The sequence below is a fragment of the Ambystoma mexicanum genome, chromosome 6q (genome assembly GCF_040938575.1).
Source record: "Ambystoma mexicanum isolate Mex_15411 chromosome 6q, UKY_AmexF1_1, whole genome shotgun sequence".
NCBI classification, from domain to species: domain Eukaryota; kingdom Metazoa; phylum Chordata; class Amphibia; order Caudata; family Ambystomatidae; genus Ambystoma; species Ambystoma mexicanum.
In genome coordinates, this window is record NC_090937.1 from 1,185,740,400 (window position 1) to 1,185,767,564 (window position 27,165).

At 46.5% G+C, this 27,165-nt stretch overlaps 1 protein-coding gene across 1 annotated transcript in view; it reads right to left on the reverse strand.

Annotated features, from left to right (window-relative positions):
* PGM2 (phosphoglucomutase 2) overlaps window positions 1-27,165 on the reverse strand; it is a 936,504-nt gene that overhangs the window by 122,875 nt on the left and 786,464 nt on the right. The window contains exon 13 of the mRNA XM_069631820.1: window positions 19,333-19,466. Coding sequence (XP_069487921.1) covers window positions 19,333-19,466 — 134 coding nt within the window. The remainder of the gene's footprint in view (window positions 1-19,332; window positions 19,467-27,165) is intronic.

Here is a 27,165-nt window from a genome sequence, read left to right on the forward strand (position 1 = left end):
GCAGGGGGTCCAGATGAAGAGGAGAGAATGGAGGGAGAAGAAGGCGAGGTTCAAATGGTGGACAGGATGTTCTGGGTTTTAGAGATGAAGTGAGAAGCCAGGGCCATACAGAGGATCTGGGAGGGGACAGGAGAAGTAGAGACTGCGGCAGGATTGGCCAGTTCCTTGCAGATTTTAAAGAGTACGGCCAAGGTGTTAGATGCCACAGAGACGCAGGCTTGGATGTGGGTTCTCTTCTTAATTAGGACTGAGAGTCGGTATTGCCTTTGGAGTAGGTGGCAGGACAGTTTGTTAGAGGGTGTACAGGATGCCAACCATTTCCTCTCAGCCACCCTACACTTGCATTTTAGGGTGACGAGGTCTGAGTCGTACCAGGAGTTGTCTGTCCTTGGTTTTAGGCTTCAAGCGGATCTTCATGACAGGGGCAAGTACATCGAGCATGTCAGAGATAGAGTGGAGAATAGAAAGGGCTACGTCAGGGTGTGAGTCAGCCAGAGGTGCAAGAGGGGGAGAGAAAGATGCGGCAAAAGCCTCAACTGACACGCGCTTCATGGGTTGAATGACTGAGAAGGTGGGTGGTAGTGTGGGGTCAGCTTGGCCCGAGGGGTAGAGAGAGAGATGAGAGAGAGATGAGAGAGAGACACCCGTGGTGGGACAGGACGCACCCAGGTGGATGTTGAAGTCTCCTAGGAGGAGTTGAGTTGTTGAGGCCAAGAGAGAGGAAGAGAGGTCTTTCCACTCGGAGAGGAAGGAGGTGATCTGACCAGGTGGTCGGTAGATAGAGGCCAGGAGAGGGAGAAAGCCTACAGACCAGATATTCAGAGGAGTAGGGCTGCACAGGAATGATAGAGGCATGAATCCACTTAGGTAAGATCAAGGTTACACCTGCATCGGAACGTTTGGATCTGGGCATGGAGAGGATCTTGTAGCCATCAGGGAGGAGAGTGTCAAAGACCCGCTTTACAGACGGCAGACACCTGGTCTTTCATTGAAAGAGAGGATGACTCCAAGATTCCTCACCTTGGACACTGGGATAGGAAGGACACCAAGTGAAGGCCAGAAAAAAGATACCCAGAGAGTAGGATCAGGAGGGGCGCCCACCACCAGCACCTCGGTCTTGTCCCTAGTCAGCTTCAGCCAATTAAGGCTCATCCACTCACCAACGGCCGCCAGGCACTTATGAAGGCACACCGACACCTCAGTTCGATCAAGATCTAGACGTATCAGGATCTGTGTGTCGTCTGTGTATGAATAACATCTGACACTGAGGAAGCGGATGAGACGGATCAGTGGCCAGATGTAAATGTTGAAAAGAATAGGGGACAAGGTGGATCCCTGTGGAACACCGCAAGATAAGTGGTGTGGGCTTCAAAGGAAGGAAGCCAAAGCAAGTACCTGAGAATGATCAGCCAAGAAAGGGGAGAACCAAGAGAGTGCATGGCCTGATATGCCCATTTAAGACAGACGGGTCAGCAGGATGGGGTGGTTGACGGTGTCAAATGCTGCTGATAGATCTAAAAGAATCAGTGCACCAACCCCACCTGAATTGACCAGTCTGACCATGTCATCAATAACAGAAACCAATACACTTGCGGTGCCTCTCCCAGGTCTAAATCCAGATTGAGCCAGAATCAAGAGGTCTAGACGATTCCACAAAGGAAGACAGAAGAGGAGAGATCAGAGATTCCAGCAGTTTCATAGAAAAAGGAAGTAAAGAGATAGCCCAACTTGCCTCATTGTTTGCCTACTGCATCTAGCCTGACATGCCTTATTTTCTGACTATTGCATCTAGCCTAACTTGCCTCATTTTTTGCCTACTGCATCTAGCCTAACTTGCGCCTCATTGTTTGCCTACTGCATCTAGCCTAACCGGCCGTATTGTCTGCCCTTAGCATTTTGCCAGGCCTAGTGACCCTGACTGTCTACTGCTTTCTGCCCTGACTGAGTAGCCAAGTATCTGGCTGCAGCCCATTGCAGTCTACACGGCTTAGCTACCCAATACTGACCTCTCGCTTATCAACCATATTGTAATCACCCTTGCGCTACTCAACTAGCTGCTCAACCCCCAGCTATGGCCAGTTTAAGAAGAGTGACTCTCACAATGGCCACAATTCTCCCACTATTCTATAACATACTATCTTCCAATCGCCCACCGGCCATACTGCAACAAACGTCGTCGGCCCCACCGACTGTAGCCACCCCCTTCTCTGAACCATCCCTATCACCTGCAGAATGGATCACCAGATTTGCCACCCCCCCACACTACTCATTCCCTTGTCCTTCACACCTGAGAAATGCAAGATCAGGTTCTCGCTTTAGCTCCAAGCCTAAACCCTGCAGGACTCTACCCTGCACACCAGGGACAACAATTTGCTGCCTCCCAATACTCCAGCGGCAAACTCTGATACTCTTGACAACCTCAGTCCTGACATGACCCATCCTACACTAGAAGACTTAGCCACCACTACCAATACGATCATTAAGGGCGCCCTTATCAACGCCCACTCCTTACTGGCTCACGCCACTGATATTGCTGACCTGATCTCCTGCAACTACCTGGACTTCCTTGCAGTCATTGAAACATGGCTACATCCTGCAGCTGGTCCTGCATTCTCGTTTGCTATCCCCGAGAACTATACCATTATTCGGGCAGACAGAAACACCAGATATTGAGGTGGTGTAGCCATCATTGTAAAATCCAACCTGAGCATTAGAGAAGTCCCTAATCCAGGCCTACCCTCCGCTGAACTTCTTTCACTCAAACTCCGAATATCCAATACCCGGACTATATTACTTCCCCTTATCTACAAACCTCCAGGAGCCATCACCTCCTTTGAGGAGGATATCTCCCATCTATTGACACTAAATATCAAACCAGGCTCATAGGTTATTCTAATGGATGACCTAAACTTAAGTCTACATGATCCCAATGATTTTAACGCCTCCCTGCTCAATGATACAATCACACAATTAGGACTCACACAACGCATTAACAAACCCACACATTCCAAAGGCAGAACGCTGGACTGGTTGGCTGATGCCAACTGTGACATTTCCTTGCTCAACATCACACCCTGTGCCTGGACAGACCACCATTTTATCACCTTCACCATACCTAAAGATTCTCCCAAGAATGTACCCACTACTAGTGTACCACAAACTATATCCAGGAACAAACGTAACATTACTATAGAGAATTTAAGACCCCTACTACAACCGCTGCAAACTATAAAACTGCCATTACGAATGCAAAAAAAGATTTTCAACACTAGAATCTACAATGCCAAATCAGCGACCAAAGAGCTATTATCTATTCTAAAAGAATTGGAATCGCCAGCACCTCCCACCGAGGACTGCATCAAAGACAAAGCCTGGTGTGACAACATCCAGCAAGCCCTATCAAACAAAATAACCCTCCTGCAAGCCAAGATAGAATCAAAAAAAGCTAACCTCGCTGCCAAAGACCACCATTGCATCGCTTCTAGTTCCCCTAGACCAGACTGCCTCCCTCTGCACTTTGCCCCAGTCACAGAGGACGAAGTAATCAATATAATTGCCAGCCTCAAACCTTATAATTGCCAAGTAGACAAGTGCCCTGCCTCAGTTATTAAGGATGGGGCCAAAAACCTAGCTCCCTTTATTACTACGCTGATCAACTCATCATTCAAGAACTCGTCTGTTCCTAATAACCTCAAAGAAGCATGGGTTCTACCACTTCTCAAAAAACCCAACCTAGACCCCAACACAATGACCAACTACAGACCTATAACGACTGTCCCTTTTCTCTTGAAAATACTAGACAGAGTGGCTTACCTCCAAATACAACCACATTTTGAAGACAACAACCTCTTAGGACTGCGACAATCCGGCTTTAGACCCAGGCATGGGACGGAAACAGCCCTTCTGGACCTAAAAATCCAAATGGATGGAGCCAAAGACAAGGGCAAAGTGGCCATCTTGCTCTTGTTGGATTTGTCTGCGCCTTCTACCTGGTCGATCATCAAATTCTGACCAAACACCTCTCCCCGGCTGCCACATTCTCCCTGAATGCCACTAACTGGATTCAATCCTTCCTCTCCGACAGAACGACCAGGGTCTTCTCCTTCGGCTGCGGCCGACCCTGTCCCTATCCAATGTGGAGTCAATCAAGGATCTTGCTTCTCCCCCACGCTTTACATTATTTTTACTAAGCTCCTCTTTGACCGTCTTGATGATCTGGGTGTCACATGCACAAATTATACTGATCATACCCAGATCCTCATTACAAAGACTCACACTGGCTATGAGAAAGATGTTGCAAAACTCAATGTAATGTACCTCAAAATCCAAGCTTGGATGGCTACCAATAGCCTGTGCTTAAACGATGACAAGACGGAACTTCTGATCGTGGGTTCCAAAAACCTGTCTTAAACTCGACCCCAGGTACCAATCCTTCACAATTGACAGCAAGACTATAAAAGTTGCAAAAGAAGTCAAAACATTGGGTGTATATCTAGACTCAACACTCTCACTCAAAAAACAAAACGCCACTATCTCATCCACCGCTTACACCAATAAACGTATCAATGAGCACTTTCGAAAAGGAGGCACAATAAACAGAGCATCTGTAACCATCACGGCATACCCAGACTACACCTTCTTAGTACAGAGAAAGAGATTAAATTATAAGGGCGATCAAAAGGAGGCTGCATGAAGCGAGCTACAAATACATACTGCTGTACCCAGCAAAACTGAAGGTGTTTCACAAGAACAAGGCCCTATTTTTGAGACTCCGGAGGATGTGGCAGAGTGGCTGGATGCGCAGAACTGCCCAGAAGGAGCAGATGACCAGACCGAAAGAGCAGTGAACCTGATGGGCGCTGGCCAGTAATGTGGCATAGGCAATTGAATTTGGGACTTCAACATAGCGTAGCACATAACGTTATTAATGGGAGCGGTTACAAAGGATGGAGAAGTGATGTACATATAGTTACATAATATTAGCTTAATGCAGGAGACTCAGGTGCCGCTCTAAGATCGCGGCGCCAAGGGACACGCTATCACCCCCATAGGTAGGTTAGTCGAGATACTGGTAGTACGGTATCCCCTTGCTGAGCTCCGAGATCGGTATTACTGGGAAAGGGGCTAGATGCAGGGTAGTCTGAGATCCAGGAATGGAGCTGGGCGACAGTTGGGGAGGGGAGTTGGGGAAGTTATATAGTAGGAGGGGAAATGGGGAGGGGCGATAAAAGAAGTTGGGGAGCGAGCCTACACCTACAAATCACTGTACATGGAGCGGAAGACAAGGGAGGACAGGGGCGGAACGGGGTATGGATGAGATGGCGGAACTCAAAGATAGCAACCTGGAATGTCAGGGGGCTCAATAACCATTTTTAAAGAGGAATAAGATCATGTCGTATCTGAAGAGACAGAATTGATATTGCGACTCACCTGACCAAAGAAAAACAGGAAGTGGTGGGGAGGAAATGGAATGGGACCACCGTAGGAGCAACATATTGGGCGTATGCTAGAGGAGTAATTACTTGGATCGCACTGCATGTTCCATTTAAGCTGCTACAGTCTATTATAGAGCCAGACGGAAGGATGGTGCTGATAAGGGGACTAGTGGAAAATACAGAACTGAGCATTATCAATACACATGCCCGAGCCAAGAGGCAACCGGCTATTTTAGAACCCTGTATAGCAAGATCAGCCCACATATGGAGAGGGCAGTTATATGGGGAGGGGACTTCAATTGTACGATAGATCGGACGAGAAGATAGAGAACCCCACCCTCGTAGCTAGAGCCCTGAGGACCCCATTGAGTGATTTTCGGCTAGTAGATGTATGGAGGACGCACCACCCACAGGATAGGCAATATTCTTACTACTCGACCAGGCGAAACTTGCACACGCGGTTAGACTACATATTTGCGGCATCGGAGTTGACGGGGGAACTAACGCAGTCGGAATACAAAGCGAGAGTCCTCTCGGACCACTCGCCATCGATTGTAGCATGCCAATACTTCCCGCCCAGAGCACAGATCCCAACATGGAGGCTTAGGACCGAAGCTCTGAAAGACGCAGTGTTCAGGGAGGACCTGAGGAAAGAAATTGTGGAATACTTTGAACATAATTAGGGTGTCCGGTTTTCGGGGATAACCGGAAAGTGCCTGATATGTGACCCCCGTTAAAATTTAAAAATTCTCGGGGTTATCCGATAAACCCCATTTCATAGTGCTGGGAGCGGGATTCGAAACCATGGTGTCTTGTTTCCAAGACACACACGTTGCCAGTGAGCTATCCTAGCAGCTCTGTTAAAGCATTGTCTATTGGAACTGACATTGCTACTGACGCTGCAATGATCATTTTTTATTATCCCATATTGCCACCTTGTGGCCAAATGCCGATTTGACTGCCTGGTCATAAGGACCTCACATTGCAAACTTTGGGCTTGTTTTTGAAGCAAGTCGCGTGTTTTTTTCATAGGTCGCTTGTCGAGGGTTTTGTCCGCTTATCGTGTGTTTTAGTTGCTTATTGTTGTGCTTATTTCTTCATAAGCACAACAATAAGAACACTTCAGTTCTCCCTGCACCTAAGATCAGCCCCTCCCATTACAATGCCAGCACCAAACTGCTAATGATGGGCCATTAGTCACTGAATGGTTTCGTGCTGTTATTGTAATGGTAGGGGAGGTGTGCCGGTGCATGGGGAGTGGGCCTGCATTCTAGGCAGCTTTACCTCTCTGCAGGTGTGCAACTGTCCTCAGTTAACACTCTGTGACTCATTCATACCAGCACCAGTTTGCCCGCGTAAAAAGCGCTTAAAAACACCCCAGTGTCACTAACAGAGCAGAGAGCACTGACAGCAGCCACTTGCCACTCGTCTGCCGTCTCCAGTGAGCCTGAGCCAGCTTCTTTTTTGTTTTGCTCCTGCCCGGCATCACCGTCAGTCCCCAGAGGATCCAGCCTGCAGCCTGCCCGGGAGTCGCGACATGCCCCCCTCCTCCCCATTCAGTATCTTCAGTAAGGTAAGTGAGTCATGTATGTTCCGCTTTTTACCACTTTGTGCCTCGAGCTCCCCAGCCCGCTTCCATGCGTTTTTCCTCAAAGTGCCCCCAGGCCCCCATGTGCCCCGAGCTCCCCAGCCCCCTCCCATGCGTTTTTCCACCAAAAGTGCCCCCAGACCCCCGTGCTCCCCACCCCCCTTCCATGCGTTTTTCCTCAAAGTGCCCCCAGGCCCCCATGTGCCCCGAGCTCCCCACCCCCCTTACATTCGTTTTTTCCTCAAAGTGCCCCCAGGCCCCCGTGTGCCCGAGCTCCCCACCCCCCTTCTATGCGTTCTAATGCTAAAAGTGCCCCCAGGCCCCCGTGTGCCTCGAGCTCCCCAGCCCCGCTTTCAGATCGGGGGCGAGGGGGGCACACCACGACCTATGCAAGCTGCGTGTAGCGGGCGAGGGTCGTCACCTGGAAAACTGCGGCAAGTTATCTAAATACTCTTAATATAGCAGCCTTTCTGCCATTTACCTGGCCTCTTGGCACTTTGGACCCTTTGAGAACAAACAAAAAAAAGGATGGGGATGCGGATGGGTTAGTGAGAGCAGACCAAATGTTTGCGATTTGATTGGCTGGGCGGTATCATAACAAAACATCCAATCACATTACTGCAATTCCCAGAACATGTTTTTTTTTTTACTCGCATTTTTGCGAAAATATAGATTTTGAGGGGGGCGGGTGTGGATTGGGATCGTCATTTTCGATGTTTCGAGGTAAGGCAGGCAGGGAGTTGCCACTGCCGGCTCATGACTGCGCATCGTGTGTTCAAGTTTTCGCTGAGTGATGGCGAGAGCCAGGTGCCTGCATGCGAGATAGTGCAGGTAGTCTTTTGAGCTGTTAGGAGTTGGGGTATTTATTGGGGGCGGGGGGTGCAGTTGGGGAGCGAGTGCTTGGTTTGTGTGTTGCATGGAGTGTGGCTGGCAGGTGATGCTGGTTGTGCAGAGTTGCATGTGTGTCGGTTAGATGAACAAGTTGAGAAGTACAGTTCAGCCACTGAATAAAGTTGTTTAACTTTCATAATAAGGCATAGGTCACCGAAAGGTCACCAGGCAACACTTTTGGGCCAATGGTCCTTTCCAGACAAAACAGCAACACATCATCATAGCATAGCATGACATAGCAGATAACAGCGCTGCATCTCCTACTCACTGCCTCTTGGCACTGACAGCTGACAGGTGGTCATGTGTCGGTAGTGGGTCTTCATACAGGGCAGGACCAGTTAAGGGGGTGTATTGTGAGGGCTCAGAAAGTTTGCCCAGCCATGTTCATTTGACCAAGCACTTGCTGTTGTGTTGTGATATCCTTCGCTGTTATCTACATTACTGCATGGCAGCTCTTCTCTAGCCATAAAAGACAGCAGCCAAATAGGGAACATTAGTGGTGTCACGTGCCATCACTACGTGACATTATGTAGGTAGCTGAGGTCTTTTTAATTCATTGTATTTAATTATTTATAGAAATCACAAGGAAAGCAATACACTTTTGGTACAAAAACACCTGCAAAAATTAAGAGCGCAGGGCATGGGGTGAGAGAATGTGACTTGAAGACCACATGTTGCAGGGGAAGGTCCTGAGACTGAATCAGAAGGACACAGTTAATGTCATGCTTCTGCTATGTGTAAGTAGTCTCCTCTTTAATTGTTCCAATAGGCTTCTCTGACATCGAGCAATGCCCCGCAAAAGCAAGACCGCTGAGGATTACGCCCGGGAACACAAAGATTATACAGTAGAGGAAAACAATGGAAAACAATTGTTAATTTGCAAGGCTTGCAGAGTAACAATTGTATTAGTCAAAGGAAAGACTTCAAGCCGAATCGCTGAGCACGTTTCTTCAAAGACCCACTTAAGGTTGAAAGATCCGCCAAAATTTGAGAGTGGTCTGTGCCAAATGTCCCTTACAGAGACACTGACGCGTTTTAAAAGAAAACGGGATGAGGAAAAAGATGTGGCACATGAATTTGTGCGTGCCTTAGTGCAGGCAGGAACCAGCTTGCACCAGGCAGATGGCCCGATTGGTAATCTTTTCCGCAGACGGGCCCCAGCAGCCACAACATTACCCCGATCCACTCAAATGTATGAGAAATATCTACCGGAGGTTTTTATGACAGACATTGGCCACATCAGAGAGTTAGTCCAAGGCGAAGTAAACATTTCAATCACTGTCAATGAAACGCCCGAGATGCATGGTGATCCAGCAGTGGCAGTCCTCTTCACATTTTGTGACCCAAAAAGTGGATGGGCGCGCCGTACTATCATGGCAGATTTAGAGGTGGTTGAAACTTGCAATGCAGTTTCAGTAGCGGCATTACTCCAGAAAGTCCTCAGCAAGTTTGGGAAGGACTGGAGAGATGTAGTGTGCGTTTGTAGTGATTCGGCAAGTTATATGAAAAAGTTATGTGATGATCTGTCCAAGGGCAATGCCGATTTCAAGGTATTCCCCATGCGAGACCCCTGCCACTTACTTGATGGAGTTTTAAAAGCAGCCTTAAAGTCCTCAGATTTGGTTAGGGGTGTGATTGACTTTGTGTTCCATTCTGGTGCTCTATTTAGATATGCACGTGAACTCAAACGCAAATACCTATCATTGTGCACTTTGTATGGCATGAAAGAGAAGGTTATCCCAACTGTCTCCTTTAGTCGGTGGTTCTCTGTATTAGAGGCAGTGAATGCCATACTATTGTTGTGGCGACCTTTTACCGATTTCCTCCTTAGTGATGATGCCTCAGGCAGGAAATGTGAGGATCTGAGGGCGCACATTGATACTGAGGTGAATAAAAGTACAGTCTACTGTGTTCTCTGATTTTTGCAGGAGAACATGACCGCTGTCGTTGATATAATGAAGAGGCTGGAATCCGAAAACACATACGTTTACCAAGTGTACAATGTCATTGGTATGGAGGTCAAACTCTTATTTGAAAGAAAGTTGGGTGACACTTTCAGTGACTTTGGTCCAGTAACATGTGCACTTTTGGAATGTCTGCCACTTGGAAAACAAAGGACTGTTGAGGAAAATTTTAGGATATTCTACGCAACAATGCATGTAAAATGGCAAGCAATGCTGTGTCGAAACATTCCATCAGCCACCATGTCATTGGAAGTGAGTGAAGCCTCTTTGTGGTATGCCGTGCAAGTACTAGATCCCTTCCGCAAAAAAGAATTTAGTCAAAGCTTTGAAAAATATGCATTTATTTTTAACCATTTTAAAGCCACTGAGACTGTGTGCAGCCAGTTTAACGCCTATTTGGCAGAGCCTGTGCCTGAGAATCTGCAGCTTCGGGTGCATGAGTATTGGGTGGGAAAGCACCAACAGTGGCCAGATTTATCAGCTTGTGTGTTGGATATTTTGGCCCTGCCCGTGTCCAGTGCCAATTTGGAAAGGTCGTTTTCCCAAATCAAAGTCTTTATGGGAAGAAAAGAAAGGGCACGGATGGGCAAAGAGTCCTTGAAGAAATATTGTATGATTTATTACAATCATTTTGACTTGTAGGAATGCAATATTACTTGATTAACATGAAATTGCTTAGAACATCTTGCACTGAGAGATTACCCTACATATGCACGCAACGAAGCAATAAAAGAACATTTCTGTGTGTACACCTGAAAAAACAGTTGTCTGCGATTTTTTGAAAGGGGCAAACGGGAAAACACTGATAAACACAGATTCCCAAAGTTTTTGAAAACACTGGAAAAACACCCCCGGAAGTAAAAAAAAATAAACCCCTAAAACAGGAAACCCTAAACATAATACCAGGAGCGTAGAATCGGATGGCACATTATGGGAGGCATTCAAGGTGGTGGTAAGGGGGGCAGCAATAACAAATCCAAAGGCCTACAAGGGGGGACAACGCATGGGTTACAGGAAGCAGAAAAGAAGCTGCAGACAATAATGCGCAAGTGCGAGCATTCCCCAGAGGAGGTTGGAACCATACGACTATTACAACAGGATGGTAGGGAGAACTGGGAGAGATTATGCAACCTAAACTATAAATAATACACTGAAAGGCAACACGCAAAGGGAGATAAGCCGGGCAGATTGTTAGCCTCATTGTATAAGAGTGAGACACCCAGACAAACTATTAGAGCGGTACGGGGATGGATGGACAATTACTAGACACTCAGGAGGGAGTGAACAAAGGTTTTTTAGAGTTCTATCAGCGGCTGTACATGGATGTTGATGAGCGAGAAGAGATTGATGTGATGGAAACACTGAAGGACATTAGCCTTCCCAAACTAGAGGCAGCGGAGAGGGAGAATCTAGAGGCCCCAGCTACGCTAGAGGAATTAGAAGCAGTGATCAAGCTATTACCCACTAGTAAAGCTCCAGGGGCAGATGGACTCCCTAGCGAGTTCTATAAAACGTACAAGGTGGAGTTGCTCCCCCCCACTGTTAGCAATGTTAAATGAGGCGTTGGATGTGGGAACGCTGCTTGAGTCCTAAGGGAAGTAATTATCATCCTGCTGCTCAAGCCCAATAAACCATGCATGGAATGCGGGTCATATAGGCTGCTATCCATCCTTAATCAGGATAGCAAGATACTTACAGTGGTGTTGGCAAATAGGCTAAGATTCATCATTAACAAACTCATACACCCTGATTAGACCGGGTATGTACCGCGTAGGAACATAACCGACAATCTCATGAGGCTCCATCATTTCATAGAACAAACGGAAAAGGACCATTTCGCTAGATGTAGTAAAAGCCTTCGACTCTGTCAAGTGGCCCTGGCTAATGGCGGCCTTTAAGGAATATGGGGTGAGGCCCATGTACTTGAGGCAGGTCCAATTGCTGTACAGTAAACCACTGGCTAGAGTTAGGATGGGAGTGACCATCTCAGATCGATGGCAACTCAGTAGAGGTACTAAACAGGGATGTCCGTGGTCCCTGATGTTCATTTTAGCGTTCGAACCCCATGCAATATATCCGAGGCAACAATATGGGGAGGTGGGGATCAGCACCAAGCATTTGATATCAATGTATGCTGATGACATGCTGTTGTATCTGAGATATCCTGAAGAGAACCTACAATATATTTTGGAAGTAATGGGGCGATACGAGGTGCTGTCGGGCATAACAGTGAACTCCAAGAAATCCTGCATTTTTCCCCTAGGTAGATATAAAGGGATACCACAAGAAAAAACTGCTGATATTAAAAATACAATGGGAGACTGGGACCTTTAGATACCTGGGGATTGATGTGCATCACAATGTCTAGGTCGCACACAAACAAAACACAGAGAAGCCGATGGCTAACACTGACAACAGCATGAGGTTCTGGGCCAAGCTCCCTTTGGCCATGATGGGGAGAGTAGCACTGTTAAAGATGGTGGTGCTGGCTAGGTTGTTGCACTACTTATATATACCACATATGATACCCAAGCAATTCTTTGTTAAACTCCAGGGTATATGTAGGGGGTTCATATGGAACAATACTAGGAACTGGATTGAGTTATTTGCAAAACGCAGGAAATTGCAAAACATGTATGACCAAGGGGGCATCAAATTACCCAACTTCGAGATTCTTTACTGATTTGGGAGTCTTTGATAGACTCCCAAAGCAGTAATGTGTATAGGAGGTGGGAGTAAAATGTAATGATTTTTTAAAAAATGCACAGAGTGCACCACAGCTTTCCCAGATTTAGTCTCCTGGCTAGTGGAGGAATCTAGACTGTAGAATTTGGTGAAAGTATGTGCAGACAACCATGTGGCAGCCGCACGTGTCTTTAATTAGAACTCCTCTTTGGAGAGCTGAAGAGGCTGCGATACCCCTGGTTGAATGAGACCTGAGGTGTTGAGGAGGCTCTTTTCCTGCCAATTTATAGCACTCTATGATAGTTAGTATTATCCATCTTGAAATGCTCTGTTTCGTGGTAGGTAAACCTAGTTTATGTCCTGCATACCCCACAAACAACTGATCTGCTTGTCTAATCTTTGCCAGTCTGTTAATGTAAAAACTCAAGGCATGCCTTGGATCCCGCCTGTGCAATCTCTCTTTGTCTTTCCCTGGATGGGGAGGAGGGTAAAATGAGGTAAGGTTATTTTTTGTGTGATGTGGAATTCTGAGACCACCTTTGGGAGAAATTTGGCTTCACTTGAAGAACTACCTTATCTTTGTAAAAGACTGTATGAGGAGGTTTGCAAGATAAAGCTTGTAATTCGCTCACTCTTCTAGCAGAAGTTAAAGCCTCTAGGAAGACTGTTTTAAGAGTGAGAAACCTTAATGGACAGGAATTAAGAAATTCAATGGAGTACCAATTAGAAGTTTCTAGAATATGTTTAAATCCCACAGGGGGACTTGAAAAAGAGTTGGGGGGAAAAGACATTAGTCAACCCTTTCAGAAATTGATTGACTATGGGCAACCTGAAATATGAAGGCACCTCAGCCGTGAGCTTAAAGATTGACAGCGCGGCGAGGTAACCCTTGATAGTGCCAACTTGATGGCCTGAATTTGCCAAGTCCAGTAAGAAAGATAACACCATCAGTGTACTACATGAAAAAGGGTCAATATTCTTATCTTTACACCAGCTGTAAAATTTGTTCCAACGGCAGCGGTATAAAGATTTTGTTGCTGGCCTCGTGGCTGAAAGCAACACCTCTATTACGTCATCCGGGAGGACCCAATCCTTGTATCTCAACCTTTCAGAAACCAAGCGTGAAGGGTGAGAGTCCTGATATCCGGATGGAGAACCTGACCTCCCTCCTGTGAGAGAAGATCCTCTCTTTGTGGAAGACGAATCAGAGGACAGATGGACATGTCTAGAAGATCCGGGTACCACGTTCTCCTGACCCAATCTGGGGCAATTAGGATCATGGGTTTCCGGAATCTTCTCAACCTCCTGATCACTTGAGGAATGACGGGGACTGGAGGAAACGCGTACAGAAATGGAAACTCCCAGTCCACCATAAACGCGTCCCCTAGAGCTCCTCTCGGGGGAAATTCCCTTGAACAATACTGATCGCACTTCCGGTTGATACTGGTGGCGAACAGATCCACCTGAGGGGTTCCCCAAAGGGCGAGGATCTTTTGAAGGACTTCCTGAGCTAGTTCCCACTCGTGGGAGACTGTGTTTTGCCTGCTCAGAGCGTCCGCCGTCGTGTTCTTCTCCCCGGCTAGGTGAACTGCTGATAGAGAGATTCCTTCTTGAATTGCCCAGAACCAGAGCTGCATTGCCTCTCTGCACAGTGTCAGTGACCCTACGCCTCTTTTGTTGAGGTAGTACATGGCCACTGTGTTGTCAGTCATTATCAGGACATTTTTTTCCCTGTACTGATGACAGGAAAGCTTTCAGTGCTAGCCTGATTCCTCTCAGCTCTAATAGGTTGATGTGTAGTCTGGACTTCGATGGAGACCAACGACCGCTGATGGTCAAGTCGTTGGCATGGGCTCCCCACCCCGCGAGTGAAGCGTCCGTGATTATTATTATCTCCAACCATGGTTGCCAAAACTGTTCTCCTTTCAAGATGTTCTCCCGAGAGGCCCACCACTGAAGGTTTTGTGCTACTCTCTCCGGGACTTTGAGGAGATTTGACATTCTTCCAGAGAATTGTGACAACTGGGTCCTTAGCACCCACTGGAGAGATCTCATTCTCAGACGAGCCTCTGGCACTAGAAAAATGCAGGATGCCATGAGGCAGAGCAACCTCAAAAAGTCGAGGCTGGTAGACGCTGGGCATTTTGAAACCTGGAGACCACCTGCAGAATATCTTGAGCCCTCACCACTGGTGGCAAAGCTTTTCCCATGGACTGCTCCAATGAACTGGAGTTTCTGTGACGGTATCATCTGTGACTTCTTTAAGTTGAGGGAGAAGCCCAGCTTGTGTAGGAAGTGGCAAACATAATCTAATCTAGATGGACCCGAGCTTGTTCCGGGAACACTGTTCTGATCAACCAGTCGTCCAGGTAGGGGTAGACATGAATCCCTTCCCTCCTTAGACCTGCAGCCACAACCGCCATTAGCTTGGTGAAGACCCCTTGTGCTGGAGGTCAGCCCAAATGACAGAACCCGAAATTGATAGTGAGAGCTGCCAATGGCGAACCTCAGGTACTTCCTTTGCTTGAGATGGATTGGCACATCCTGAAGGTCCAGAGATACCAACCAATCCTGAAACTGGAGGGCCTGAAGGATCTGAGAAAGGGTTACCATCTTGAACTTGTCTTCCCTGAGAAATGTGTTCAACTCTCACAAGTCCAAGATGGGTCTCAATCCTCTGTCCTTCTTTGGGATTAGAAAGTAGGGGAAATACCAACCCTTGTTCCTCTCCGCTACAGTTACCGGTTCTATGGCACCTTTCTCTAGCAGGTCTGAAATGTCCTGCAAAAGGAGCAGGTCTGGAAGCTTCAAAGAGTTGTTCTCCGGTGGATGACTCTGAGGCGTGTGTAGGAAAGGCAGGCAGTAACCTTGGGCAACTGTTTCCAATGCCCAAGCATTTGTCGTAATAGCCTGCCATTCTGTCAGATGTTGAGTTAACCTGCCTCCTACTGGTGTTTTGTGTGGAGAGACCTCCGAGGGGTTTAGAAACGGCTGACGCAGATGCTGAGGGTAAAGAAGCACATGCTGACGCGGGCTTGTACCTTTCACTTGTGCACCATGGGTGAATCGTCTCTGGCCCCTTTGAGCTGGCTGCCCTCTGCCTTTTCCAAATGCAGAGTAAAAAAGAAAGGGGTTCATCCTCCAGGACGAACCTGTGGGGTGATTTGGAGTTTGACGAATTGCAGCCCCCAGGGATTTTGCTACCGCCTTTTAGGTCTGCAATTTCTCCAGACTGTCATCAACTTTCTTGCCAAATAGAGAGGTGCCATCAAAGGGCATATTCAGAAGTCTGGCTTGTACATCAGGAGCAAAAGCAGATTTCCGCAACCACGCAAATCTGCGGATTGTGGTACTAGCCCCCCATGGCTCTGCTGATGTTGTCAGCAGAGTCGAGACCTGTTTGGAGGGACTCGCACATCGTATCCTTTCCATCCTTGATGATGTTTAAGAATGCGTCTCATTCCTCTCCTTCTGGGAGATGGTCAGCTGTCGATGAATCGCACTCCCAAAGGGTGTGACTGAATCTTGCTAGCGTGCAAGTGGCTTTAATAGACTTAAGTGCCATGCTGCATAATGAAAAGATCTTTTTAGACATGGCATCAAATCTTTTGTCGTCTCTATCTTGTGGTATAGAGGGGTATGATGACTTACTACTTGAAGACGTTGCTGCCTGCACTACTAAACTCTCTGGGTTTGGGTGTTTACTTAAATATACAGGGTCTGACGCTGACACTCTGTACTTTGCAGAAAGTTTTTTATTTACTGCAGGGATAACCTCCGGTGTTTCCAATTTGCAGCTATTTTTCTCTGCAATGCTGCATGAAAAGGAACTATAGGATCTTCTTGAGACCCTTTATCGAAGATGTTTGTTAGATCATCTTGTTGGAAAGAGGGTACAGGGGTTGTCCACACCATAAACTCCATAATTCTTGCCATAAGTGCTCTGTAAGGCATTTCTGCATGCTCTGGCAAAATCTGCCTCTGGAGAGGTGTCTATGCCACTGGCATCTTGTTAAGATTCCTGAAGATCTCGTAATCTAGTCTCCTCAGATATTAGCTCCTCTGGAATAGGAACTCTTGTAGTTTGTACACCAAAAGGCCTCTCATTATCAGAGTCCTCTCCTTCCTCATAAATAGAGGATAAAGATCTGAAATAGTTTGAGCATGGATAAGGGGTATAACCGATTTCAAGAGAAGAGGGTGCCAAATTGGTGACACTGCTTGGGATAGAGTTGTAGTTGTCAAAGTAGACGTCATTAAGTCTTGACAAACTTACAAATGGCGTTGAAAACTTTGAAAGAGACCTCGATGTTGTCGAGGGAATTGGGATTCTACTCGGTGTCGCCAATATTGTCGACACCACTTTCGATGCCTTGGGCAGGACCTTCGAGACCTCTAGTGGGGCCTGAGGCTTCTAGGGCCGCTCTTTCATCGGGGTCGACGACTGCGTCGACAACACAGACTTGTGCGTCGAAAGGTACCTTCGATGATGGCATCGATGATGCAGTCTTATTCGAAGAATTCTTGTCTTTACTCGAGGGTTCATGACGCTCTCAATGGTTTTTGTTTGCCGGGTTTGACGAATCACAGCGTTTTTGTTTTTTGGGCTTTCACCCGGGTATCACCTCTAGGTATCTCCGAGGGGGACAAGGCCACGTTCTCAAAGACACTAAGCATTTTCTTGCGAAATTCCTCCCACTTAGCTGGAGAGCTGTGTTTAGTGGGGCAATTGACCCTTTCTGGGGAATTAGAGGATGAAGATCTATGACGCCTCTTAGAATGTCTCGATCTTGAAGAGTGGTGGGAACTGCTTCGAGATCTCGATCGGGAATGTTTCTTTCGATGGTGAGGAGACGACTGTCTCGACTCAACCAAGGACAATTTCGAAGGGGTAGAAGATTTAACGGTCTTACCTCTTTCTAGCTTCCCCCTACACTCCTTCAAGGCTTTCGCCGTCATGGACATACGGTTCTCACATTCCGAACATTGGTGCTCTGATCCCAGGCACCACAAACAGAACCTGTGTGGATCGGTTAATGACATATTTTCTCGACATTTTCTGAAGCCGGATCATGCTGTCGATGAATCGGACGAAGATGCGTTTCGTCTCCGAGGTTAACGAAGCACAGAAAAACAGAACTGAGCAACAGATGCTGCGTGAGACAATTTATACCTACGGTTACATCGGCGCCAATACGGATGTCTTCGAGGGACACTGACTCGAGGGACGTCGACGAGCAGCGCCCTCTACTGTGGAAAAAAAATCCCAAAGCCAGCAAGCTGGAAATGGATTTATCAAAGATAAGGAATACATGGGAGGACACAATCCATTTGAAATGGTTTTTATTTAGGGTTGGTAGGATTTTAGAAAAATTGTCCTAACAGGGCCCTCAGATCCAGAATAAACTCCATCAAGATGCTGGTGCTGAGGTGAAGGAGGTTGGTGCCAGGGCTAAAGTGCCCGAAACAGAGTGTTATCACTTTGGATAGGAACATTTTCAAGTATCAGTGGTTAAACCGAACCGGCAAGCATGCAGATGTGGGATGAAAAAAAGTACCTCTTGAATGCTTGTCAAAGCACAATGTGATCTTGCTCAGTTGCTGGTGCCTTGGTAGAGATATAGCATATGCTGCCTGAATTTCTCCCACTATCTGATATAAAAGAGTGCGGTGGAACAATACCTTCAAAAGTTAGAGATTCCTCAGAGGAACCCTTATCCTCCCTGCAACTGGAGTGTTGACTCTTTTTTCAAGAGGATGAGCTGAAGAGTTATGACCAGATGGTTCACTAGGGGAATAAGACCTCTTGGTGCTGCTACACTTTAAGACCATCTTAGTGTGAACTGTATTTCTTTTGAAGTGTTTCCACCCAAGAGCGGTGTCCTGTCCCTGTCTGCTATGAAGATCAAGACTTCTCGGAGGATGGCTCCGGAGTGGGAGACTTAAAGGGAGTGAGTTTCCTGATCTCTTGGCGGAAGGTATACATCTTAGGAGCACACACTGAAACAAACTGTTCTCCTTGGTGTCCTGGTCCTACACCCAAAGAGGAAAGACAAACCACATGGGGGTTATTTACAAATGCCTTATGCAGTGACAACAGGGCTGGAATCCCACCCAGGGATTAGGCATGGAGCAGCCTACAAGCCTGGAATCCCACCTTGGGATTAGGCATCAAGCTGTTTTGAAACATGCAACTGTAATTCCTAAGCATCATACTGAATGTGCTATAAAAGGAACCAATGTCATAGGGTGTCAATGGTTCCATTTATATTTCCCATGGACATCATGTCCAGCATCATTAGTAAACATCAGAATCAAGCAGAGTTGGCATGGAGCTGGATAGGGCGCCCTGGTGGTTGAAAAGTTGTCCAAAGAAAGCTGGCCCTGGAAGATATTTATCTAAGATGAGGCACCTATGGGAGGAAGGAATTCATTACAATTCATTACATTGGGAATTGTCATGCTCCAAACAAAAGAAAGATCGCAGACAAAATGGCCCGAGTGTTAAAATGCCTTGATGGTAGTAACGTTGCCACTGTTCACTGTACCAACGAGGTCAAAAGACCACCGGGTGGTGAGGACAAACATATAGCTGCCATCAGCTTACTGTCCAAAACACATAATGGGTGAAGGTCTCCATAGTCCTATTGGCATTCAACATGTTTGCTTTTGTTTTTGAACCTATCCTGACTTTTTTGTGACAAGATTGTTGCCACGAGTCCAATTCACGATAAACAGGAGTTTAAATGATAAAAGCATAAAATGGTACCTGGTCCCAGGAGGCGCACTCAGTTCAGCATAGTATTTGATCTTTGGTTCAGTCCCACTTGTCCTCATGGTGGCCACTCCTCCATTAGCAAACGTAAAGGTTATCATCTGGCTACTTTTGCTGGATGGGAGAATCTGGATAAAGTATGAGCATGGAACATATTTAAAATCAAGCTCTAATTCCAAAAAGAAAAACATTGTTGAAGATAATACACAGTCCATACTTTTAAGAGTTAAAGTTGTATACTTGCAAACATATTCTTAGAGGTTTAAAATAACATTTCTCTAAACGTGTATGATTTTCTGCAAACAGTATATAGCATTACGCAACTCAATGATATACATGGTAGCATAAAGAACATACATTGTGATTAGAATGTAGCGCACTGAACGGCAGATACTCAGCAGGTAGCAGTAATAATGTAATTCCTCCTATTTAGGATAATTTTTTTAATATAATTTTATTGATTTCAAAATAATTCAGATACACATTGCATGTAATATTTTCCAGGAAGGAATATGTTTCTTACCTGTGACTCCAGTTCTCCAGCATTGGTATATTTGATAGATTTGCATGTTCCCTGTTGTCAGGCTGGGAATCTTTGGTAACATTAAAGAAGTTTTCATTTAAATGTGAAGAATGCAGTCACTTTAGTGTTCTCTCATATTGCCCCACAACCAACAGGCAGAGACTCCTTTGGTTCCACCCCTGGAGGCCATCTTTAGATTAGCATATCGCATGCAAGTGGCAATATGAGCCAAGAAGAGCCACAGGGGGTAGGCGGGAAGGTTGCATGTGAATCTATTAAAGATACCAATGCTAGATGACAGGACTTACAGAAAAGTAACGTATATCTTTCTCCAGCATTGGATCTTTAATAGATTCACCTGCTGTTTGAACAGATTATAAAGCAGTATGCACATATGCATTCAATGCAAAATGGGCTGATGTAACAGTCTCACCTTCAGGAAAAGCTCACCTTATGCGAACATATGAGGAAGCTCTGCTTTTCCAACTTTGGACTCAGTTGTGGCATCCCTGTCGAGACAGTCTAATTCTGTGAAGGTGTGGACTGACCTCATGTGGCCTCCCTACTGATATCAAACAGCAGGACATCGGAGAGTAAGGCAGTAGGGAAATCAATGGCCCACGTAAAGTGCACCCTAGGCCGACCAGAAAGCAGCCTGCTAGCGAAACGATGATAGTAGAAGATACAAGCAAACAGCAGGAGATGGAGGACTTGAATAGCCATTTACCCACAGCCATGAAGCAAAATGTCCTGAGGCAGGAAGTGAAGAGGATCAACATGATTGGCAAACAAATTGTAAAACGTTTCCACTTTTGATAATAACAAGAGGAAGAAGGTGCACACACCTTTGCAAGACTATCTCAGCAATCCTATGGTATAGGAATGAGTCAGAGTTCTGGAAAAGCAGGAGCCAGGTCGTCCGGTTGAGAGAGGCTGGGTCGCGATGCAGGTCTGCTCCTTTGCCCCTTAAGAGGAGGTTGAAGGCAAGATGCAGACGTATATGGAGGTACAGACGCGAGGCTGAGGAGTTCAGAGTATCGCAATTGCCTCGGTCAGGCCGGAACAAGCAGATCTGTCTGCATTGCTCTTGTCTAAAAGCGTGTAGAACTCTGAGGGATTAGTGGAAAAGCTGAGAGATGCGTGTTCATCCATGGAAATGTGTTAATCCATGGAAACGCGAAGGCATCCCCAGTCTTCCAGCTTGGGGAAAGCTGCTGGCGAATGCCCTGCATTTTGTGTTTTCCTTGGTGGAGAAGAGGTCTATCTCGTGAACATCCCACATCTAGAAGATGTGAGTGTTAGGGAGAATTCTCTGTTGAGGCTGAATTTCCTAACCTAGTGAGTCCCCCAGCAGGTTTGCTGGATTTTTGGGGTTTATTTTTTCTCCTGCCAAGAGTGAGACTCATTTACCCTCACTCTTGGGCATGATTTGAGTGTGTTTCTTTGAATCTAGATGTGTTTAATGGGCTATGGGGTCTTTTACCCCATAGGGTTTCATGTTTTTTTGATGTGTGTTACACAGCACCCTCAGTGCAGTAACAACAGGGGTGTCATAGTGACCCCCCAGAATAGACTCCATACCCTGGGACTGACTACTGTCTCCCAGGGCATGTAAAGTCACCATTGACTTTATTAGTCTTAAATTTCTGAACAGTACCAGTACAAACCATCATCTTGTGGGCGTACTGGCTGGGGCAATTCAATTGCCCCGTGGTCTGTTAGTCGAGGGGGCATGTCTCCGTCCCCCCTGATCGAGTTTTGGCTGGTAGCAATGGATACTACTTTTTATATTCAACCGCGAATATTTTCCTATGGGATTTCCCATTGTTTTAGGCTACTATCTTTTTTTAATTATTTACGGTAGCCTCGAACATACCGCCGGTTTATTTAATTAATATTAATTCTCCGGTTGGTATTTTTTGCCAAAACCTGATTCTAAAATGGCGTTTGCATTCTCTTCTGTGACTCCAACCCAAATCGAGCCCTTTGTTCCACTTTTTGGCAGACTTCTCCACAGAAGCCCTCCAAAGTGGTGCCACTCTGTCTGGGGTACTTAGGAGGGGTAGAGGGGGATTTAGGCACCCTGGACTGCGTTGCCTAGGCAACTCAAGTCGCACTCCGTCCTGATTGGCCCAAGTGGTGAGCCAGCCGGCTCACCACTTAGCATGTTTGAGTGACAGCTAGGCTGAGTGAATGGGGGTTTTCTGCATAAAAGCAGGGCTTTGGGGACTGGAACTTCAGAAGTCGCCACAGGACCTAAGAATCCGACGAGGGAGAAGCTGAGCCGACCTGCCCCGACACCACCGGTGGAGCCCTGCTGGACCGTCTCACCACTTTTCCCAACGACAGAGGAGATCTCCCGCCGGAGAGTCTTCTTCCTTTGACTGGTGGGGATAACCAGTTTCACCGTCTTTTCACCTTCCCGACGTATCTCGTGGCCGCCTTGCCTGTGCCAAGCACCCCGGCAACCGGGATAGCACGTTTTACCACGACCGTGAATTAAAGGGTATTGCCTTTAACCGGAAAACTCTGCGGCTGGTTTCTTCCCTGGCAGTGCAACGACCTTCATCTTTCCTCCAAGTCGAGATCTTCTCTTCCCCTGGACGACGACGAGACTTGCACCCACTGCCAGGAACAACTGCCACTGCTGGAGGATCATTTCCACTTAAGGTACCGTGTCCCGCCTGGCTTCCCTTGTCACCGACTGTACGGGGTAGATTTAGCCCCCGGCTTTCGAACCTGGGTTAGCCTGGGACACCCTGGCTAAACTTTTCTGAGCCCCGCTAAACTCTTTTTGAACTCTCTGCAAGACTTTCTAAGCCTAGTGTAACTGTGTGATCTTGGGCGCATTTGTGCTCTGCTCTCTCTAAGAGTGGGCCCAGCCTTTGGACTTTGGCTCACCAGTGACTTTTGCTCTTCTGCCTTGCTAAACAGTGTTCCTAATCTTACAGTGGTGTACCTGTCCATATTCTGTCTTTTTCCCTCCCTTTTTCACAAACTTATTGGAGTGCCATCTAGTGCCTATTGTGTATACTTTGCATACTGCCTAACTCTTCTTGAGAGACGTCTGACTGCTCAGCCACAGCTACCAGGTAAACCTGGGTGGTACAGACTGCTACCAAGTGGGTTTACTGCTAACACCTGTAGTCCTAAATCTTTTGCAGTGTTCCCTAAGGGAACTGCACAGGTTTCTGCCCAACAGTGATAAAGTTGGTCATGGAGGAAATTAAATGTAATATTGTATTTATATCGCGCTCGTACACAAGTGTTTCAGAGCGCAAAGTTCCTGATAGTTCCCGACCAAGAGAGTCGACAATCGAATTGTGAATCCCACACAGATGAAAGGGAGACAAGAACAAGCTGTGCACCAGGACACAAATCCAGAGGGACTGTGCTTTCTTTAAGAGTAGTGGTGATTGCGTGAGGCCATGTTTCTATATGAAAAACATGGTAGTCTGAACACCCGAACCACCTTTCCTTAGAAATGGAGATGAAAGGACTTTAGAGCCCAGAACAGAGCTCTCAGTTTGTGGACATGGACGTGCTTCAGTCTTTCAGGTGGCGACCACAGGTGCCTGGCATGGTAGCTTCTGGTGTGAGCACCCCTACCCTCCAAGAGTGCATTGTTGTCTAAGTGACCGGCTATGTGTACTGCAGGTTGTCTTTGAACTCACCAATCCAAAATACAGAAGTAATCCAAAAAGGAGTGCACAGCAGGCAAGAGGGCCCCAGACACAGCTGGAACGGCAATATTGAAACAGAATGCATAACAGAACTGCATGAAGGCACTTAAAGAAAAACCCCTAAATCAAAAGGTTTTATAATCATCTAAACTAATTAATATCAAAACACGACACATTTGATCCATCCTTTGAATGAAGATCATTAGAAAAAGAGTCATTCCCATTAGCCTGCAATGATAGGCTCCTGAAAGTCTTACCACCCCACCCTACACCCCCACCGTGAGGTCACAGTCCAACCCACAATTCCCACATCATGACGCCAAGGTACTGAATGAAACATTTGGGATGACCAGCGGATCTTTATTCATCTGCCGCCGATCATCCCCATCTGCTTCTCACGAGAACATTACCGATCATGACACTGACAAAGCCTTGAACTAAAGACAAGTTACCGTTTTAATGTTGCATCTAAAGAGCACTTAGAACTGTTTCCCAGGCTGAGTTGTGCTAAGGGGAATTTGAAACCACCATAGGACACTCTGAAATGGCCAGCAGACCAGTTTCATAACTAATATGTCGAATTATTAAATGAGGTTATGTGCACTGCCTGTCCCCTGCACTCTGACCTCGAAAGTATCATACATTGTAAATTCCTTCCCTCTCTTACAATCATGGGAACATGTACTTTGCAATGTGATTTTAGCCTGTGAGGCTGCTAAGCAATTTAAAACGTGTGAGTTGATTTCTACTAAAGTGGCATGCATGCTGTAAGGCCTGTTTACACTACCTCGATCTACACTTACCTGTAACCTATCTTTAGCGTTTAAAGGCTATCTACTTAAACTTCAATTGTTTAGGACACTCACTTCTAACACCTAAAATTATTTAACCATAAGTGAGTCTCGTTCTCCTTTTAGTGAGCTATTTCCGCAACTGATATGTGCGTGCTTCTTTTCTACAAAAGTTTGCATTTCCACAACATATGTCAGAGGCGGGAACAGAGCACACTGAACAAGATTGTTGAGCATAGACCACCAGCACAGGGAGTCGTGCAAGGGGCATGTGAGTCATCCCCGTCGCCTAAAACTTGATTCCATCGGACAGCCAAGAACTCCTAAAAAAGCCTAATCCGAAGCAGGGTGTGCTCTATCAGGGGTATGCAGGGAGACATCCCGAGAACAGATTTCAAAGAGCGGGCTGACAATTTGCTTCCATGAGAGTAGATTGTCCTTTGCAAGGATGGCTGCTACCCTGTCAGCTGATGGGGTGGCCATGCAAAGAACTGTGTCTAGCTGTGCTCCCATGAACAGCATCTACTGGGAAGGGGCACAATAGCACTTGCTGTAATTGGAGAATCCCAGCTAGGATAAACTGTTTCGTTGTGGTGTGACATATGGCATGATGAAGGAGCTCTGGTCAACCAATCATCAAGGCACAGGTATATGTGGATGCTTGACGAAGGTGGGCTGCTGCTGGGGCCAGACATTTTGGGAAAACCCTTGAAGCTGTCATGAGGCCGTAGGGTAGTGCCCTGAATTAATAGAGCAATGATGGAAGTATTGCCATGATTCTCATCACCTCTAAAACCACTGCCTTTCCTCCACCCCTAAATAAGTGTGCTAGACCCCCTCCCAGTAGGGGCTGTAGGAATAGAGGTAGTGAATAGCATGCACCCATCAATGTGCAAGGGAGTAGAAAATAAATCCCTGCAGTAGTCTGGCCACCCTCACTCATTCACACAGGACGCATTTACTAATGTTGTTATGTTATCTGTACTTATAGAGCGCATATCCACCAAAAAGGTATCTTGGCGCTATAGACACAGCAGAAACAGATCAGACAGCCATAGAAGCGCTAAAAAAGATAAATTAACGCTAAACTGAAAATTATTCTCGGTAGCTCCAGGTGTGAGCAGCAGAGAATTGTTGAGCCTAGCCCAGCCACAGCCCTCCTGTTCTTGACCACCTAAAATGAGGGACGGAGATAAGCCAAGCATCCTGAGAGCGCAAAACGCATCCAGGAACATAGGGCCTGCAGTTTCCTTGTAAATATTCGGCACCCTGCCCATTAAAAGCCTGGTGAAAAATACACAAAGATTTCAATTCTATCAGTTTAGAAACGGGAAGCCAATGCAAAGAACCCAAAAGAGGAGAGATATGAGAACCAGCCAGAGTGCCCGTAGCAACTCAAGCAGCAAGATTCTGAAGCAGCTGCAAACAGCAAATAAAGTGATTGAGCCAAAAAAAAAGAGAATTACAATAGTCAATTCGACTGAGGACAAGGTCAGCAACTACCAGGGGGTGATGAGGGGCAGAAACGGTAACACCTTCCGGAGAATGTTCAGATGGTAATGATAGATCACAGATAGAGCTGACCTGACACTCCATAGAAGGCGATGAAAAGATTTTTACGCCCAAATCTTTAACTACAGGCATAGATATAGGAAAGGGGCCCAGGGCAGCAAGCCAGAAGGAAGGAGTCCATAGAGAGATATAAGAGAGAGGGCCCACCACTAGCACCTCCGTTCTGTCCCCAGTTTAAGCTAGTTGACACTCATCCAGCATCCCAGGGTCTCCAAGAAACCCCTAAACTGAGACACAAGACAAAGTTATCAAGCTGGGATAGATTAAGCCCAACAGTGATCTGGGTGTCATCAGTGTAGGAGTAACAACGGAGGCCATGGGAGTGGGCAAGATAGACAAGAGCCTGCATGTAAATGTTAAATAGTGTCGGGGGCAGGGTGGAGCCCTGAGGCATTCCGCAATTAAGAGGTCTAAAGACGAACAAAAAGGGGAAAGGGTGAGAGTTCTCCCTCCCCCCCCCCCCGTCAGTTAGAAAAGAAGAAACCAGGTTGGGACTGGGCCGCACATTCCTGCTAGGGCCAGATGATTGAGTAGGAGGGAGTGGTCGACAGCAGCGAATGCAGCCGAGAGATCTAATAAAATCAGTGCTCCCACTCCTCCTCATACGACAGATGGGCCGGATCACCTATCACCGAGACCAGAACACACTCCATTTACACGGCCTGGCCGAAAGCCAGATTGAAAAGGGTCAAAGAAAGAATAATTTTCTAAGAAGGAACTACGCAAAGGAGAAACTGGAGATTCAAAAAGCTTTATAAAGAAAGACAAAAGGGATATTGGTGGAAGGTTTGCCGGAATAGAGGGTTCAAGAGAGGGCTTTTTCTGGAAAGGAATAACCAGAGCCTGCTTTAGTTCCCTTAAGATTAAAGCCAGATGAACAAGACAAATTCATTGCCTGAGCCAGCCAAGGGGTAATATCATGCATGATATCCTTAAGGACAGCAAGAGGTATAGGGTCCAAAAGGTGAGGCTTCAATTTCATAGTGGCAACTAAAATATCCTCCGGGGCAAACAGAGGAAAAGTGTCCAGGAGTGCATTGCAGTGACAGTACAAGTAGCTAAAATAGGAGTTCCCGTTCTGAGGGGAGATAAAGAAATAGTACTGCGAATGTCGTCAATCTTCTGTATAAAGAAATCTGAGAGAGAATTACAGAGTTCTTGAGATGGAACAACCCCAGATGATAGGGTAGAATCAGAAGATAATGAATGTACAAGTGAGAACAGTTCCTTGGACTCATTAAGGGCACCCTCCACTCTG